Source organism: Bufo gargarizans, chromosome 9 (genome assembly GCF_014858855.1).
Source record: "Bufo gargarizans isolate SCDJY-AF-19 chromosome 9, ASM1485885v1, whole genome shotgun sequence".
NCBI lineage: Eukaryota > Metazoa > Chordata > Amphibia > Anura > Bufonidae > Bufo > Bufo gargarizans.
In genome coordinates this window covers 185829321-185848143 of record NC_058088.1, presented here as the reverse complement: position 1 = coordinate 185848143, position 18823 = coordinate 185829321, and the positions used below count along the sequence as shown (strand labels likewise).

General features: G+C 51.0%; 1 protein-coding gene across 1 annotated transcript in view; it reads left to right on the top strand.

Moving 5' to 3' along the window:
• Positions 1 to 18057, top strand: part of PLXNA3 (plexin A3) — a 72176-nt gene extending 54119 nt beyond the window's left edge. The window contains exons 10-32 of the mRNA XM_044269077.1: positions 85 to 285; positions 2450 to 2546; positions 2621 to 2811; positions 3469 to 3614; positions 5016 to 5136; positions 6058 to 6194; positions 6429 to 6599; positions 7005 to 7098; positions 8008 to 8250; positions 9047 to 9190; positions 9717 to 9951; positions 12152 to 12294; positions 12667 to 12923; positions 13819 to 13885; positions 14051 to 14197; positions 14284 to 14443; positions 14526 to 14629; positions 14714 to 14810; positions 14901 to 15091; positions 15190 to 15359; positions 15510 to 15722; positions 15812 to 15962; positions 16045 to 18057. Coding sequence (XP_044125012.1) covers positions 85 to 285; positions 2450 to 2546; positions 2621 to 2811; positions 3469 to 3614; positions 5016 to 5136; positions 6058 to 6194; positions 6429 to 6599; positions 7005 to 7098; positions 8008 to 8250; positions 9047 to 9190; positions 9717 to 9951; positions 12152 to 12294; positions 12667 to 12923; positions 13819 to 13885; positions 14051 to 14197; positions 14284 to 14443; positions 14526 to 14629; positions 14714 to 14810; positions 14901 to 15091; positions 15190 to 15359; positions 15510 to 15722; positions 15812 to 15962; positions 16045 to 16140 — 3576 coding nt within the window. The 3' untranslated portion in view covers positions 16141 to 18057. The remainder of the gene's footprint in view (positions 1 to 84; positions 286 to 2449; positions 2547 to 2620; positions 2812 to 3468; positions 3615 to 5015; positions 5137 to 6057; positions 6195 to 6428; positions 6600 to 7004; positions 7099 to 8007; positions 8251 to 9046; positions 9191 to 9716; positions 9952 to 12151; positions 12295 to 12666; positions 12924 to 13818; positions 13886 to 14050; positions 14198 to 14283; positions 14444 to 14525; positions 14630 to 14713; positions 14811 to 14900; positions 15092 to 15189; positions 15360 to 15509; positions 15723 to 15811; positions 15963 to 16044) is intronic.
• Positions 18058 to 18823: the final 766 nt, after the last annotated feature.

Below are 18823 nucleotides of genomic sequence, written 5' to 3'. Positions count from 1 at the left end.
CCATCTGCTCCCCCCCACTGTAGTAGGAAACATGGGTGACGCTAGCTGCACCTTCCTTCAGTCTCGCTCACTTCCATCTTGCAGGGCTGCCCGGAGATTATTCCCACCGGCGAGATCCTGATACCGGTCGGCGTGGTGCAGCCGATCACTCTGAAGGCGAAGAATCTCCCGCAGCCCCAGTCCGGCCAGAAGAACTACGAGTGCGTCTTCAACATCGAGGGGAAGGTCCAGCGCGTCCCGGCCGTCCGCTTCAACAGCAGCAGCGTGCAGTGTCAGAACACGTCTGTGAGTATGCCGCCTCGTCGGTGCATATAGCTGCTCAGGACTCTGGGAAAGCTGGGTGCAAATCTACACAGGGGCTGTAATGGCGGTTTTCACCCACCTTTCCCAGATTCAGACATCGGTAAGGCTCGGCCGCACACATTAACGTTGGCCGAATATGACGATTTCCCAGAGGCTGACCCACCGTCTAATGTCCCCCCCATTGGTAGATTTTGGGGAGGATGAGAATTGGGCATGCTATGGTTTTTAAAGGGGATTTTCATATTGGTAGCCTATCCCCACGATTGGTCATCAATACCAGATCAGAGGGGGTCCGACACAGGGAGTCCCACCGATCTGCTGTTTGCAGCTTGCCAAGCACAGCGCCGTCCATTGTATAGTGGCTGTGCTTGGTATTGCAGCTCACTTCAATGGTGATGAGCTGCGCCTAGGCCACGTGACCGAAGAACGTGACATCCGTGGCCTAGGAAGAGGCTGCAGCCCTCGCCAGAGCACCATGGCCTCTTCAAACAGCTGATTGGCAGGAGTGCCTGGAGTCAGACCCCCACCCATCTCCTATTGAGGATAGGCCACAATACAAAAATGTCAGAAAACACTGATCTTTTTGATCTCGGGGAAAGGTGTCTGGTAGAGTCTTTCTAAATTCAGGGCACATGCATGCCCAGAGAAAGGGTTCAGCTGGCCACCTTTAAAGGGGTATTCCGGTTGTAGCAAGGTATTCCCTATCCACAGGATAGGGGATAATGAATAGATTGGGGGTGCTAGCGCTGGGAATGAGCGGTGCGGTAGGTCGAGCTTGCCCACTGCTGCTCCATTCATCTCTATGGCTGCACCCTGCTATCTGCGGAGTCCCCACATAGATAAGAGGAGCAGCAGTGCCTGACGCTCTGTTCCTTTCTGGGGGGGTTCTCTTGAACGGACCTCCGCTGATCTAATGGCTATCCCCTTATTCCATGGGTCAGCAACCTTCAGCACTCCAGCTGCTGTGAAACTACAACTCCCAGCGTGCACACTTGCTCGGCTGTTCTTGCGACTCCCACTGGAGTGAAGGTGGTATTCTGGGAGTTGTAGTTTCAGCAGCTTGGAGGTTGCTGATCCCTGCCCCATTCTGTGGATAGGAGATAACTTGCTACAAGCAGAATACCCCTTTAAGTCCTGAAGTATCTCCTGCAGGGGAATGTTCTTTAGGGGCGGAAGCTCTATATGGCTGTACACCACCCTACGTGCGAGCATGCAGCACACAGTATTCACACCTCAGTAAAATGTGACCACAGAGCGAGCGTTATCTGCTACGTGAATCTGGTTACACCCGGTGAGCGGACACCTTACAGGTCTGCGGCAGATTAGTGCCCGCCTTTACATATACTTGTGGTGTCACTGCCCAATGACAGCTGCCTCCAGTGTATGACCTGCTGGAAGTGTGCCAGATGGCGGCACTATATGATCGCAATGGCATCCATTGACACCAATAGTCGGTCGCTCTGACAGTGGTCATGCACCATTTGCAGAGCGTTGCATTGCCGGGCATAGCAGAGCTGGTCACCGACATGCAGCTGAGTGCAACCCTCTGCAAGGAAGAGAAAGCAGCGGAAATCAAATCAACTTCTGAGTCGCAGGTTAATTGCCTTTCATTCTTAGGCATGACCAGCAAACCGGTTGGTGTCCATCCTGCAGCATGCAAGGGGTTAATCCCTCCATCCCCCGGCTCGATGGCAGATGATGGGTGTGGTTATATTTTAAATGAGGAAGCAGATGCTGGAGGTTGCTATGGGGACAGAGCTCTTCTGTTGCTATAGCAACAGGAGGGGGACCGCAGGAGCCTTTCATCTCAGCACCTCGTCCTGCATCCTCCTTTGTTGCTGCCAAGACCCCGCGTGACCTCCCCCAGCACTGTCACACCACGTGTCGCCAATCCACGTTCGTCATGGGGGTCCGCCATTGACCCTAAAACGCTCGACGTCCCTTTCTAGATGTGCAAAACATTTGCTTTCAGTTGCACGAATGAGAGAAATCCTCATTAGCTTTTAACAGTGCGGATTTGTGTGCGTGGGCCCCCTGTGTGTGGTCGGCATTGAATCACTGGGGTTCAAATCCAACGTGGGCAATGTTTACATGGGGTCTCCGCGCCCCTTCCCCCATTCATGCTTTTCTCTGTCTTCTCCCGCAGTACACGTATGAAGGGAACGAGTCCGGAGACCTGACGGTCGACTTCTCCATAGTGTGGGACGGGCATTTTTACATCGACAAACCAGCGGCCTTCAAAGGTAAAGAATAAAATGGCTTTCCGCCGCCATATAGCGCGAGTACGGCGCCCCTCACGGTACGCGTCTCCCCACAGCTCTGCTCTACAAGTGTCCGGCTCAGCGCGACAGCTGCGGCCTGTGTCTCAAGGCAGATCCGCGCTTCGAGTGTGGCTGGTGCGTGTCGGAAGGGAAATGCCTCCTGCGACAGTACTGCCCCAACTCCAAGGCCAACTGGATGCATCTCAGCAAAAGGAACACCCGCTGTACCAACCCCCAGATCTATGAGGTAGGTCACCGGGTGAGATGATGACCTAGACGACTACTATGGCGCAATGGTCGGGTCTGTTATAGTGTCGTTTGGGCTAAGCGCCCCTTTTAACGGGCAGCTGTGTGGCTTTAAGGGGCACCTGTCAGCAGTTTTGTACCCATGACGCCGGCTGACCTGTTGGCAGCTGAAGGCATCTGTGTCGGTCTCATGTTCATATGTGCCCGCATTGCTGAGAAAAATGATGTTTTAATATATGCAAATGAGCCTCTAGGAGCAACGGGGGCGTTACCATTACACCTAGAGGCTCTGCTCTCTCTGCAACAGCCACATCCTTTCCACTTTGCTTAACAGTTCCAGGTGTCTTGGTGTTTTTACAGCCTGTCAAAGTGCAGGGGATGCGGCAGTTGCAGAGAGAACAGAGCCTCTAGGTGTAATGGTAACGCCCCCGTTGCACCTAGATGCTCATTTGCATATATTAAAACATCATTTTTCTCAGCAATGTGGACACATATGAACATGAGACCGACACAGACGCCTTCAGCTGCCAAGCGCACATGTAACAGGTCAGCCAGTGTCATAGGGACAAAACTGCTGCCATTTAAAGGGGAATCTAAAGCTTTATCACCGGTTTTCTTTTCCGCTGTCCTATTCCAATCTTCTGTCCTCCTTCCACAGATCCATCCTCTCACTGGCCCCAGAGAGGGAGGGACACGGGTGACCATTACAGGGGCCAACCTCGGCTTGTACTTCAGAGAGGTGTGGGTGCAAGTAGCCGGGGTGCAGTGTGCATCCGTGCCCTCACAGTACATCAGCGCTGAAAGGTAAGTCATGGTGGTTTTCCTGGAGTTGCATCCATTGCTCGTCCAGGTGGGGTCCGTCCCTGGGTTGGTGACGGCGTCCTGCACTGTACGAAATGGAAATCGGAAGCTAAGCCACACCCCCTTTGTGAAACTCCTCCCCCTTTACAGTCGGTCGAATATGGATTTTCTCTGCCCTATGTCTCCTTAGTCCTCATTATGTTTCCTCGGTTGAGCCGATAATCTGCATTGTATACCTGGTGCATGAGGAATTTCCCCCGTTCACGCCTCCAGACCCTGCTGTAATGGAGGTCTGGCTGCATTCTCCAGTATATAATAGAAAGGGGACAGTCATTGACTACCGTGCCTCCGCTGGCGTGACCTTCATGTCTCCATCCTTTCTCCAAACGCCTGCGTGCCGCCAGCACCTGCCGATTTGACACCAGGGTCTCCTCTAATCCATTTGCGCGCTCTCCCTCTTCCCGGGAGGAGGACAGCTTTATGTTTAATGAACGCCATAAACGATCTCGCTCTCCCAAACTCGGTAAGAAGCAATTAAGACGTAATGCTCTCGCCATGAATCAAACCGTCTCTCTCTCTCCACCCTCGGCCGCGCCAGGAAGCTCCGGCGCAAATTGCAACCTGATGAATAGTTACAGGATGATGGATGGCCAATCTCCTCGTCGCTCTCCTAATTAAATCGCCATCCAGCGCGCCGGTGTACACCTGGTGTGACTCCCCCACATTACTTATCCTGAGAGTTCCCCCACGTGGTGCCCGCGCTCTCGTCATCCGCTCCCATTGAAAACTTACTGAGTAACACTTCCCAAACGAGACGGTCTAATTAGCCGCTTCCCTTTCCTTGGTTTATTACATTGTACACATTTCCTACAAAAGTATTTCCCCTATGTCCATTCAACCAGAATTATCTGTATATTGTGTTTGCACAGGAAGCGCTTGCACTATGGTTACTTGCCCAATTGCCCCCTGGTGAAAAGCCATCCTGCTCTATGGAAATTCTCACCAAGGTTCCGAAGTAATAAAATATTGTGCGGAATGTCCCAGGGCTGTTGCTTAGCAACAACCCGAAATTGCATCTGGTGACCGCTGCAATCTGCCGAGCCTCTGTCATCACCTAACCTCCACCAGGCCGCTTCTAGTCTCCTCGAGATGGTGGAAACCTGTTTCCATTTAGTCTTTACTCCTGGGTAGAATCTGCACCCTGCCTGTGAGATGCTGCGCGCTGCTGCACTAAGCGCAGCCTCTCCTGTGCCTCCCCTGCATCCGGATCTATCCAGCGTCCTGCTCACTGTTTGATAATCTGGGGAATAGAAGCATCAGATAAGATGTGATTTGGCCTGGGCAAAGCTGTCGTGGGAATCATTATTTTTAAAATAATTTTTATTTTTATTTTTTCTTCATCAGGATAGTGTGTGAGATGGAGGAGTCGCTTGTTCCTAAACCCGCCCCTGGTGTGGTTGAGCTGTGTATCGGAGACTGCAGCTCTGACTACAGGACCCAGTCCGACCAGCTTTACACCTTTGTGGTAAGAGTTCAGCCGTTATCACATACATGTGCAGTATCCTTCCAATCCCCATTAAGGGCCCTTGCACACGACCGTATGCCCTCCGAGACATGCGGGCCATATGTCCCAGAGTGGCATTTATTGGGAGCACACAGCATTATAGATTGCAATGATGCTGTGCACGTCGGGCCGCCCACGGGGCTGTTGTCCCGCACCCGTATTATCTTACAAGTGCGGGACAATAGCCCCACGTGCACAGCACCATTGTAATCTATGATGCTGTGTGCTCCCGTGCGCACGATCAATGCCGCTCACAGACCGTAAGTCTCGGAGGGCCCTAAAGCTGAGGAATATGTAAATAAATCCAGTTCCTGTGTCCCAAGATCTCAGCCATGTCCCCCCTCCTCACTGTCCTGCGTCAGGCTGCAGTAGGAGCCTCCCTCCTCTGATCAAGGGGTTGTGGCGCATTTGCAAGTTTATCTCCTGCACACTTGATAACGAACTGATCGATGGGGAGCTGACCGAAGGGAACCCACAAATCCCCCGATCTGACGGCGCGTCAGGTCCCTGTGGCTCCATTCATTCTGTATGCGAGCGATGGACTCCATCTCTGGCAGCCCCATCAGATTGGGGGGGACTGGACCCCCGTTCTTGGGATTGGTGGGGATCCCAGCGGTCGGACCCCCATCGATCCTCAGGATTTCTATAGGACCGTTTGCAGGATTCTATGCACGTTTCTATTTTTATCATTCATTTTATTTTTATTTTTTCGTGTTCTTTTTACCCCCCAAGTCTGCCGTACATCGGGGAATTGCATTTGTAGCAATCGCCTGGTATGCTGTTCCATAACGGAGTAGCAGAGTGCTGGTGACATTATATGAGCTGTAGAGAATCTTAAAAAAATGAAAAATAAAATTTTTATGCCTGATGTTTTTCTCTTAGACTCCAATTTTTCATGATGTGCACCCCACTCGTGGCCCGTCCTCTGGAGGTACTCGACTCGTCATCAGTGGTAAAAACCTGGACGCCGGAAGCTCAGTGTCTGTCCTCATCAGAGACTCCGAGTGCCGATTTGTCAAGTAGGTGTCCATTTTTATTGAATTTCTATATAAAGGGGTTCTCCAGGCTTTTAACATGGATGACCTGTTCTCAGGACAAGTCCTCAATATCAGATCCGCGGGGGTCCGACACCCGGCACCCCCGCCGATCAGCTGTTCAGAGTATTTAGATGTTCTGAATTGTTGAACTATCACAAGAAATACATTTTCCTCGTATTAAAGGGGTTTCGCCTTTTCTACCATCTACTTTAACAGGAGGAATCTGCATGAAATTGTCTGCATCTCGCCAGCATCCGCTCAGGGCCCCAGCCCGGCGACCATCACCCTGAGGATAGATAAGGCCAGCATATGGAACCGAGATGTGATCTACATGTACACTGAGGACCCCACCATCACCCGCCTGGAACCAGCATGGAGCATATTCAAGTAAGCTTCCCCATAGCTTTGCCTTATGGTGCCGTGTGTGTTGTCTCTTCCGATCAGAAGGACTGCAGTCTGCGGGGGTCCTGCGCTGGGCACGCGTCAGCCGCCATAGCATCCGTGCAAGCGCCATATGGGTGCTCAGGACTTTTAGTAGAGTCAAACATTTAACAGCTTAAACTAAAGCCTGCAAGCTTCAAAGCCCCTTCCTTATCTAGATTCCTCCAAGTCAGTAAAAGGCTTGTATGTCAGTAAATAGTGAAGAGTGATCAGTGGAGCCTCTTATCAGACATGAACCCGCTGCGATCTCTCCTCACATCCTATCTGGTCACCATTTTATCTACATCACACGCTTCCTTCGGACTGAAGGTCCTTTCTCCTCAATTTCTTGTATATTTCCACCCTCCACAGCGGCAGCACTGCAATCACCGTGAGCGGGACTCATCTACTGACCATTCAAGAGCCCAAAGTTCGCGCCAAGTATTCCGGCATAGAGACGATCAACGTGAGTATATGCAGGGTGATGGTTGACGAAGCAAGTCACAAAGTAAAATGCTATTGAGGGTACTACCACACAACACGGTCGTCCTACGATCTTAGGGTGTTTTGCTGCAGCGATCAGTGGTGAAACTTGGAGCAAGCGTTCCATTTCCCTGCAGCGCCACCACAGGGCAGATGAAGAATTACACAAGAGCTGTGAAAGTGAAGGAGCTGCTGTGTAAAATGTGATTGTGATGGGTCCTCCAGAGGGAAAGAGACTTGAAATGTGATGAGAAGAAGGATCTGGAAGAAAGTATACAAGTACATCCACAAAGCGCGGTCGTGTCGCAACACTGCGGTCGGATGAGCTGCAGCAAGCTCTAATTACGGTAAACTAAATGGGGCCACACTGTATAGTCAGTCTGCCTTGTTAATGGTCACAGTACTGCCGGCCATTAACAATACAGACTTAATTCGTTAATTTAGAACCCACTGTAGCTTATACAACCGCAGCGTTGCACACGACCATGCATTCTCTCTTCTTTCACGTTGCAAGTCTCTTTCGCTCTGGAGGACCCATCGCAATCACGTTTTTAACACTGCAGCTCATTCATTTTAAAAGCTCTAGTGTAATTCTTCATCTCCCCTGTGGTGGCGCTGCAGGGAAATGAAACACTTGCTCCAAGTTTCACCACTGATCGCAGCAGCAAAACAGCCTGAGATCAGCCAAATCTCAGAGTACCCCTCAAACGAAAAGGGGTTATCCAGTGTGGAGAACCCCTTTAATAGTCGGACTTATATTTTCAATAAGGCCGTCTGTCATTTGCAGATCACGGATCTCATGCAAGTCGTCATAAACATCCCATGCTGTCACAATCTCGTCCGTCAGGGGATTGACACGCAATGACAATGTGTTTTTTTTTTGCTTTTTCAGACCTGCCAGATAATTAACGACACCCTGATGGTCTGTAAGGCCCCTGGTATCTATCCCCCGAATGGCGGGGTTGTTCCCGATGACGGGGTCCCACCAGATGAGTTTGGCTTCATCTTAGACAATGTGACGAGTCTCCTTACCTTGAACTTTACCTCATTCATCTACTACCCCAACCCCGTGGTGGAGATGTTTGGATCCGGTGGGGTTTTGGAGATCAAACCAGGGTCACATGTCATCCTAAAGGTTGGTACTTAATGAAGTTTTGGAGGAGAAATGCATTAGAGAAAAGCCTTACCTTTCACCCCTGGATGTTTTGTTTTAGGAATTGCTGGTAATCTTGATTTCCCCTTTAAGTAGATAATTGGAAAATCTGGAATAAAGAGGATTACGGATTTTTTTGGGATCATGACGGGTATTACATAGAGCGGGAAGGAGTTTCACTTAAGGGTTTTGTGAGACTTTTATACCGATGACCGCAGTATCTGATCCGACATGAGGGACCCCCTGCTGATCAGATGTTTAAGAAGGTACCGGTGCTCACGGTAGTGCCGCGGCCTTCGCCTAGTACAACGCCACCCGTGGCTGTGATTGGTATCCCAGCTCAGCCCCATTCACTTCAATGGGGCTGAGCTGTGCCTAGACTACATGACCGATGAACCGAACATCACAAGCTGCGAGAAGGCCGTACCGCTAAACAGCTGATCGGCGAGGGTCACCGATCAGATACTGATGACACTCTAGAGGTTTCATCAGATCAGAAACATCGCCTCTCTAGTCTATGGGCTGTGTCTGTAACTGCAGCACGTTCCCATTTCTTTACATAAAGCCAAGGTCTACTAGATACAGCCCATGAACAAGGGAGGAGAAGAAAGTCAGACCTTCCGAATTCACCGCGGTGACCTCATCGGATGGCTGTGATTGACTAGATAATGCCGCACTTGCATGTTGTATTTGTTGCTTGCGGATTACATCAGCCACTTGTCTGACCCTATTTATACCATGTGTATGACACTCTCTCTCTCTCTTTCTGTTTGTTCAGGGAAGAAACTTGCAGCCTGCTGCCCCCGGAGGAGCCAAGCTGAATTACACTGTGCTGATCGGCGATGTGCCGTGCGCTCTCACTGTGTCTGACACCCAGCTGCTGTGCGACTCCCCCAGTCAGACCGGAGAGCATCGGGTCACTGTGAGTAAAACTTGTCAAGGCCGTCCCCGTACAACGGCATCATGCAGTGCAAAGTCGCACCTAATAACGGTCACGTTGCGACGAGCAGGTGACACGACAGCCGGCAGAAATCTGAACCAGATGGATTTCTGTGCAACCAAATTAACGTTAATTAGTTGAAAAGCTGCCAATTCTGGTGGGACCAGCTGACCATCTAATGTGTATGTGGGTGTCCCAAGTCTGCCTGAACTGCAGGGATTGGGGGAATGGGTTGGGCATGGGGATTTCAACATGCCCGATCCTTTTGTTCTTAGGGGAGGAGTCGGGTAAAGGTTCATACTCCTTTCCCTGTGGAGAACACATGCATGCTCATTTAAGCCCAGCATGCAAGTCTATGGAAGGATAGGAGGAGTAGTTGTCGGACAGCTGTCTAAACTGTATAGGTCACCTACATCCTTACAACCACTTACCCCCATTCCTTCTGCCTCTCCCGTCTTCAGTAATCTTCCTCAGTAGATTCTTAAATCTTTGTGCTCTCACGATACAGATCCTGGTCGGCGGGATGGAGTTCTCCCCGGGAAGCCTTCGGATCTACTCGGACAGTTCCCTAACTCTCCCGGCCATCGTGGGGATCGGAGCTGGAGGAGGCCTGCTGCTTCTGGCCATCATTGCCGTCCTCATTGCCTACAAGAGGAAAACGAGGGACGCCGACCGCACGCTCAAGAGGCTCCAGATGCAGATGGATAACCTGGAGTCTCGGGTGGCGCTGGAGTGCAAGGAAGGTGGGTAGTGTGCGCTGTCTGCCTGCAGCCTGTTTTAACCCCTTGGTGTCGGTGCCATTGCAAAATTGTCTTCAACTATTTCCTGGGAGAGCTGGATGACAGCCGATGTGGTCACTATATAAGGGTACGATCAGAGGTGTCAGATTTGCATACAGAAAATTTGAAATGTGATGCGGAAACCCCATTCACGTTCATAGAATTGGGAAGTGGCACAAAGTACTGAGCAGGATCCATGCCGAAATTTCCGTCCTATCCAAGGGCCTTATCCCATATCAGTCGTTACCTTGCTTTTATCCTGAATGGCCAGTCTGCCCGCTGCCACTATCATTTCACGATAGCCCGTCAGATCCGTCCTTGCTGGGCGCTGCCGGCAATCCGTCTGGCCCCATTGGGTCCGGGGGAGATCCAGCCACCACCTGGCAAACATGCCTCTCCTCGGCATGTTTGCTGGGCGTCGGCTGGAGCTCTACGGCCGCCATTAGAGTCAATGGAGCCGGATGGATTGCCGGCAGCGCCCAGCATGGACGGATCTGACAGGCTGTTCCCGGCAAGTGTGTATCCTGCAGCGATATGGAGGCAGGGAAGTGTATCCTTTCGTGAGATGCCGAATTTGCTTGTCAGGAGTCTAGTAAAGCTGGGTGAGCCCTCCAGTTGGAGCTACCATGAGAGCGATCTTGGTTGCCACCCAGCTTTCCTGGAAACAGAATAAACCCATGCACTAATAGGTCATAAATGGCTATAAAATGAATGTGGATTATGTTCGAGTTAAGGTATTACATGCTGTCATCCCAAGGGTTAATAGCGCAGGCATGACCTCATCCAAGCGAACGCCTTGTGTCTCTGCACTTTCTTCTCTGGATCAATAAAGCTTTACACTGGGCTGCAGTGGTGCTTCGTCAATAGTGGGGGGGAGGGGGGGGGGGGTACAATTAAGAGCAAGCACGAGATAAGCTAATGGCAGCGTGATTAATTCTACACGTCGGCCCTAGTGCTGCGTAGTCACTTTGCCGGTGAGTTATGGGTTAATCGAACACATTGAAATTCACTCATGGGGCGCGGGAACCAGTAGGTCTCTGCTCACACTGGCATCATGATGGTGAAGGGGGTTGAGGAGCGGCCCCTTCCGTCCACAGTGTCGTCACCTTCCTCGGACCTCCGCATCCTTGCCGGTCTGTGCATTCCTTGCCTTAGACCCCATCAACGCTCCGCATTTAGGATTCGGTTCCATCCCTCCGGCATGAACGTTCTCATCACTGACATTCCCCCCTCTTGGGACTTCATTAGCGGCGAGAAGTCAGATTGGATACAATAACAGGACATTCCCCGCAGACATTAACAGCTGCCGGCATCCCAGGAGCATGCCAGGCACCCGGGGGTGGCGCTGAGAGACCGTACCCTACAGGTGGAAGGAGAAGACTCTCAGAAGTATATACCAGCACCCCCCTCCCCCCCAGCATCGTGCTCACGTCAAGCTTTGCCACGTATTCTCTTACAGGGGACATTCCTTATAGGATCGGCTCCTGGCATGGTTTCCGAATCGCCACCCACATCAGTGTCTACATCCATAACTTAAAGGGCATCTGTCAGCAGTTTTGTACCTATGACACTGGCAGACCTGTTCCATGTGCGCTTGGCATCTATAGGCATCTGTGTTGGTCCCATGTTCATATGTGCCTGCATTGCTGAAAAACGATTATGTTAATATATGCAAATGAGCCGCTAGGAGCAATAGGGGCGTTACCATTACACCTAGAGGCTCTGCTCTCTCTGAAACTGCCGCGCCCCCTGCACTTTGACAGGACCAGGCAGTGTAAGAATCATCACACCTGGTCCTGTCAATCAAACTGCAGAGGATGCGGCAGTTGCAGAGAGAGCAGAGCCTCTAGGTGTAACGGTAACGCCCCCGTTGCTCCTAGAGGCTCATTTGCATATATTAAAACATCATTTTTCTCAGCAATGCGGGCACATATGAACATGGGACCAACACAGATGTCTTCAGCTGCCAACAAGTCAGCCAGTTTCCTAGGGACAAATCTGCTGACGGATGCCCTTTAAACAGTGGCAGCATCAGTGTGAATGGTGAATACAGTGTCCCTTTAAGCCAGAACAGGAAGTGTTGTCATAAGGACATAGGTAGAGATTTGCTGCAGGTTTGGGTACGTTAGCTCCGTTATTGAGCACCATTTTTTTTTTTTTACAGCATTTGCCGAGCTCCAAACAGACATCAATGAGCTGACCAATAACATGGACGGCGTGAAGATCCCGTTTCTGGATTATAAGACGTACGCCATGCGGGTCCTGTTTCCTGGCATAGAAGACCACCCGGTGCTCAAAGAACAGGATGTAAGTTATTCTGATAAGGGTCCATTCACACGTCTGCATCCGTTCCGCAATATGCGGACCCATTCATTCTCAATGGGGCAGGAATGGATGCGGAGAGCGCACTATGTGCTGTCCGCATCCGCATTTCCGGGCTTCGGCCCCGCAAAAATATAGAAAATGTCCTATTCTTGTCCGCAATTGCGGACAAGAATAGGCAGTTCTATGGGGGGTGCCGGCCGGGTGTACTGCGGATCCGCAATACACCACGGACGTGTGAATGGACCCTTAGGATGTAGTTCATCCTCGCTGCTGCAGGGGGCGACTGCTGGATTACGTTAGGTCAGGGCCAGAGGTCAAAGAACTAATTAAATTTTTTTTTTTTTTTGTGTGCAGATCCCTCCTAATGTGGAGAAGGCCCTGAGACTCTTCGGCCAGCTCCTGAATAATAAGACCTTCCTGCTGACGTTCATTCACACCCTCGAAAACCAGCGCAGCTTCTCCATGCGGGATCGGGGGAACGTGGCCTCTCTGGTCATGGTGTCCCTCCAGGGTCGCATGGAGTACGCCACTGTCCTCCTCAAGCAGCTGCTCAGTGACCTGATAGAGAAGAACCTGGAGAGTAAGAACCACCCGAAGCTATTGCTGCGCAGGTGCGTCGTCATCAACAATCCAAAATTCTGGGACCACCTTGACACTGATCGCTGAAACAAAGGAGCAAAAACGCAGAGCTGAGCACTGTGCCCCTTTGCCTTCCATCTGCTTTGCTCGGCTCGTACACATCCCGCTCAGCCGTGGGTCACAGTACTCTGCTGCCCCTTCAGTGGGGGCAGTGGTGTACATAGAGAAGTAAGGGCCCCATAGCAAGGATCAAACCAGTACCCCCCCCACATAGGACAGAAGGGTTTCCGACTAAACCCCTTTCAATGACCCTTGGGCCATTTTAGAGTAGGTAGGTAGAGTCCTGACCAAGTGTTCACCTCCAGTAGAAGAGGAGATAATCCCAACTAAGACTGGGCCCCCTCTTGCCCTGGGCCCCATACCAGTCGCCTGGTCTGCTGCTATGGTAGTTACGCCCCTGAGTGGGGGTCTCTGCACCCAGACCCCCATCCATCAAAACTTATGTCACTATGACATGTCAAAAGCTTTGGCGGCTCCTCCATTAGGCCATTCTCTATTTCATCCTGCAGTATCAGGTGGAGAAAATCCCTTTAAAGAGTATCTGTCACCAGGATCAACCCTATTAATCCAGACTCCTGCCTTTATGCAAGTGAGGGCTTCAGTGCACTGGAGGAGCTGAGGTGCACCGAAGGCATAGGCTGAAGCCCTCACTTGCATTAAGAGTAAAAAAAATAAAAAAAATTCTCGGGAACGCTGCAACCGATTTTCACAAGACAGATATTTTAATCAGCAGGATCAGCCCCAGCAGGCTGGGTTTAATGGGGTTGAACCTGCTGATATAAGCTCTTTAAGGTCTGTGATAGTTTAGAAAGATTGTGCTACATATTCGTAAAATTCAAGAATTAATATTTACTTCTATTCTTGTAGGACGGAGTCAGTAGCGGAGAAGATGTTGACTAATTGGTTTACTTTCCTGCTGTATAAATTCCTGAAGGTGAGCGCCGAAGGATCCATGACACTACAGCTGCCAACAGTAGTCCGGCCCCCAGCGTTGCGCCGTGCGGTGGCCCGGCCCCCAGCGTTGCGCCGTGCGGTGCTATGCACAACATGGCAATATTCAGCAAGCATTAGTAATGGTACAGGACTCCTTTCTTCCCAGGAATGTGCCGGAGAGCCGCTCTTCATGCTTTTCTGTGCCATCAAGCAGCAGATGGAGAAGGGACCTATAGACGCCATCACTGGAGAAGCCCGATACTCGCTTAGTGAAGACAAGCTCATCCGCCAGCAGATTGACTACAAAGTCCTGGTTAGTTTGTAGGAGCCTGATCTTCATGGTGCCACCATGCCTGGTCTTGCCTGCTCCTGCCCTAATCTAAGTGATCTCTTTTGTAGACCCTCAGCTGCATTTGTCCAGACGGTGAGAACGGTACAGAGATCCCAGTGAAGGCCATCAACTGCGACACGGTGACCCAGGTGAAGGACAAGCTGCTGGATGCTGTTTACAAGGGAATTCCCTACACCCAGAGGCCGAAGGCTGAAGACATGGACCTAGGTGAGGCAGGAGGAGATGATTTAGGTTGTGTATCTGGTGATATCTCCAGTGGCTTCACAATCCCCTTCCTGGATGTTTGTAGAATGGCGTCAGGGACGCATCACCCGCATTGTTCTTCAGGATGAGGACGTCACTACCAAAATCGAGTGTGATTGGAAGAGGCTGAACACACTGGCGCATTACCAGGTACGGGAATCTTGTTCTTAGCCCTCTATTCTACCAGGTGTTCCCCTTCGTCTCCATTTTAGTCATGCCCTGTACTTCTCTCAGGTCACAGACGGTTCTACCGTGGCTCTGATTCCCAAGCAGGTGTCCGCCTACAACATCACCAACTCATTCACCTTCACGCGCTCCCTCAGCCGGTACGGTAGGTATCACAACCAGTATGGGTAGAGCACCATAGCGGGACCACTCTCTTACACCTCCTGTGTTTGACCTCTTTTTTTTTTTTTTTTAGAGAGTCTACTACGGACCTCGAGCAGCCCCGATAGCCTGCGCTCCCGAGCCCCGATGATCACGCCTGACCAGGAGACCGGCACCAAACTCTGGCACCTGGTCAAAAATCACGACCACACGGACCATAAGGAGGGCGACCGGGGCAGCAAGATGGTTTCGGAGATCTACCTTACCCGCTTATTGGCTACTAAGGTGAGAGCGAAACATCTGAGATAGGGACTGCGACGACTGCACAGTAGGCACACCCGATCTGTGAGGCTGATCCAACGCTCCTCTGCCGCCCCCTACAGGGAACCTTGCAGAAGTTTGTGGACGACCTGTTTGAGACGGTGTTCAGCACAGCGCACAGGGGCAGCGCCCTCCCGCTCGCCATCAAGTACATGTTTGACTTCTTGGACGAGCAGGCCGATCGAAGGCAGATTACAGACCCAGACGTCCGGCACACGTGGAAAAGCAACTGGTAAATAGCGCGAGGCTCACACCTTACACAAGGCTTGGCCTCCATTGAGGGCGGGGGGGGGGGTAAAAACGTGAAAAACTAGTGACTGACTTCACCACAAACCTCAAGGCTTCTGTTTAGAAATTAACCTCCTGCCTGTGCCGCTTCCAGCTTGCCGCTCCGATTCTGGGTGAACGTCATAAAGAACCCGCAGTTTGTCTTCGACATCCACAAGAGCAGCATCACCGACGCCTGCCTGTCCGTGGTGGCCCAGACCTTCATGGACTCTTGTTCCACCTCCGAACACCGGCTTGGCAAAGACTCGCCGAGTAACAAGCTGCTCTACGCCAAGGACATCCCGAACTACAAGACTTGGGTGGAGCGGTGAGTTGGAGGGGACTGGTTCAGAGCGTCACGCTGGTACTGCAGCTCAAGTGACGTTCCTTTAAGACCCTTCTAATCTTCTTGTGCAGGTATTACAGAGACATCAACAAGTTGGCGGCCATCAGCGACCAGGATATGGACGCCTACCTGGTGGAGCAATCCCGGCTGCACGCCAACGAGTTCAACTCGCTCAGCGCTCTCAGCGAGCTCTTCTTCTATGTGAACAAGTACCGGGAAGAGGTGAGAGGAGAGGGGGTAAAATGCTGTGTGCGCGCCCCCTACTGGGTGCAGTGTTAACCGTCCCTCGTGTTTGTCTCGTCAGATCCTCACCTCCCTGGATCGCGATTCTTATTGCCGGAAGCACAAGCTGCGGCAGAAGCTGGAACAAGTTATTAACATGGTCTCCAGTAACAGCTGAATCATGTGAAAACCCCCCATCTCTGTCCCTTCTTGTTCCCTCAACCTCCACTACCCCCGGACCCCAAGATGAATCAGAAACTGATAGGTAGGGGCCCGACCGGAGGCCGACATTACCACAAGGTGACGGGCAAACGTGCAAAAGCTATGGCACTGCCGCAGAGACTCAACACGAGCCGCCGATGGGACCTGTGCGACCAGTGCCTGAATCCTATACCCAGGTCAACAGCAGATCTTCACCAGCCATGGCACGGCACGTCCCATGGCATGCCCGCCTCCTCTATTCTCCTGTGTCCGCGTGACAAGGTGCCCGTCTTTCAGTGCCTTGTGCTTTGGGAGAAGCAGAGCAAGTGACTGCACACCGCTGTAATAATAATTGCTGACCACTGGGTGGTGCCAGTGCGCACAACAAGGTGCAAGCTCTGCCTGACTCCTTAAAGGGACCGCGTCCTCACCCACCACCCCCACTGGTCCCTAGACTGCCGATCAGGAGCAGAGACCCAGTGAGGACATTCTGGATTTGGTGAAGCCATATGACTCAGAGGGACACCTGCCCCCTCCCCCACCCCTGTGTTTGTGACGATCCACTAATAATCTCAGTGCACTATTGTACCCCCCCGGTTTATTGCTGCTCCTCATATGTGTTTTCAGTGCATCCCCTTCCCGAGCAGGTGGAGCTACTACATATCTGTGACGTGAAACGAGGGGATCCCGAAATTAGGTTTCCTAGGTAGGAGGGACCCCCGTTATGTTAATGAGATTTTGTGCCATGCGATACCAGTGCCGTTTTGTTTGCAGGTGGATGCGAGCGGGCGTGCGGTTTTCCCACATCCCCTCCTTTGTAAATCATGTCCTGTGGAAAGACCGGAGTCAGGAAACGCGTCGTCGGGTGGCAGAGAGGGATTGGCAGCCGGCAGTAGCCTCTTATGTTCTTCTGCCGTGCCTCCTGATTTTTAACCCTTCACTTTGCCGTCCCTCCGAGTTCGTTCCGGGCTCTTGTTTTGTTTTATTTTTTTTTTAGACCTTGCTTTTTATATTTAATTTTATTTATTTAATTTATTCCTCCAGTGTTTTTATAAGAGAACCCGTCCGAGGCGCGAATGTGCGAGTGCGATTGTGAGGTGACGCCTCCCCCCCCCTCCCCCGTGGTGTGAGGTGTTACGTGGCAGGGAGCGTTCACTGCCATGAGCTTGAGTGCGTGTGATCAGCCCCCCCTCACCCCACTCCCAGAACCCAGGGGTGGGGGGCAGTCAGGACTGCCAGCCAATTGCTTGCGCCACCCCAGCGGGGGGGAGGGGGGCACAAACCAAAGCATCTACTAGAAAGCAATAAGGATCCACCAGGAACCCACACGCTGGCATCTCATTGCTTGTTAGCAACACCCCCTCCCCCACCTGGGCAGTCGCCGCCTGACCACCCATTTTGATACCCATTGACGCTTATCAAGATAAGGTTTTGTCCCTGTGCCAGGCCTTTCCTGCTGCTTCCCCACCCTCTATGGCTGTGTGACATACCGCGTCTGTCTGCCACCCTCATGCCCGTCACCAGGTTGCACCCGTAGGTACCTGAACCCCCTCCCTCCCTGGGTGATGGGTACATGACTGCCAATGTTCTTTGTTGCCAAACTGGAAACATTCCATAGTCGTGTTGGTGCGTGCGTGTGTGTGTGCGTGCGTACCTACCCGGCGATACCTCGCTCGCGCAGGGTTCCCTCCGTATGTAAATATGAAGAAGCATATATATACATATATATATATATATATATATTTTGTAAATCTGTGCCACTGTCCTGTATCCCCTCCCCCCCCCCCCCCCTCATCCTCCATAACCCCCTTCACTGTCCGTAACCATTTCTGCCGGAAGGAATGGCGACCTGCTGGGATGTGTTCTTGTCCAGCATCCAAGGAGTTAAAAAATAAAAATCACCATTAAATGAAGGGATTTAGGTGCCTTAGTAACATACTCCACCCCATGGGATCTGATACAGAGGCGACACCATGACACGTGCAGGGTCCACAGTTTTTATCAGCACTTTACGTCTACGGTGGCAGCGGATCCGATACTGTGAGCATGGCGGTTTTATTTAATGATGGATTTTGCTTTTGTTTTTTTGTTGTTTTTTTTATTTTATTTACAAAATAAATGAATTCAAACTGAGTTTCCTGATCTGTTCTTATCTGTCCCTGCAAGAGCGATGAGAGGCGCCATACTGCTATCAGGCGTTACAGCAATGAGATCTTTCTTCATAGGAGCAGTATTATAGTAGTTATATTCCTGTACATAGGAAGCAGTATTATAGTAGTTATATTCCTGTACATAGGAGCAGTATTATAGTAGTTATATTCCTGTACATAGGAGGCAGTATTATAGTAGTTATATTCTTGTACATAGAAGGCAGTATTATAGTAGTTATATTCTTGTACATAGGAGCAGTATTATAGTAGTTATATTCTTGTACATAGGAGCAGTATTATAGTAGTTATATTCCTGTACATAGGAGCAGTATTATAGTAGTTATATTCTTGTACATAGGAGCAGTATTATAGTAGTTATATTCTTGTACATAGGAGGCAGTATTATAGTAGTTATATTCTTGTACATAGGAGAAGTATTATAGTAGTTATATCCTTGTATATAGGAGGCAGTATTATAGTAGTTATATTCTTGTACATAGGAGCAGTATT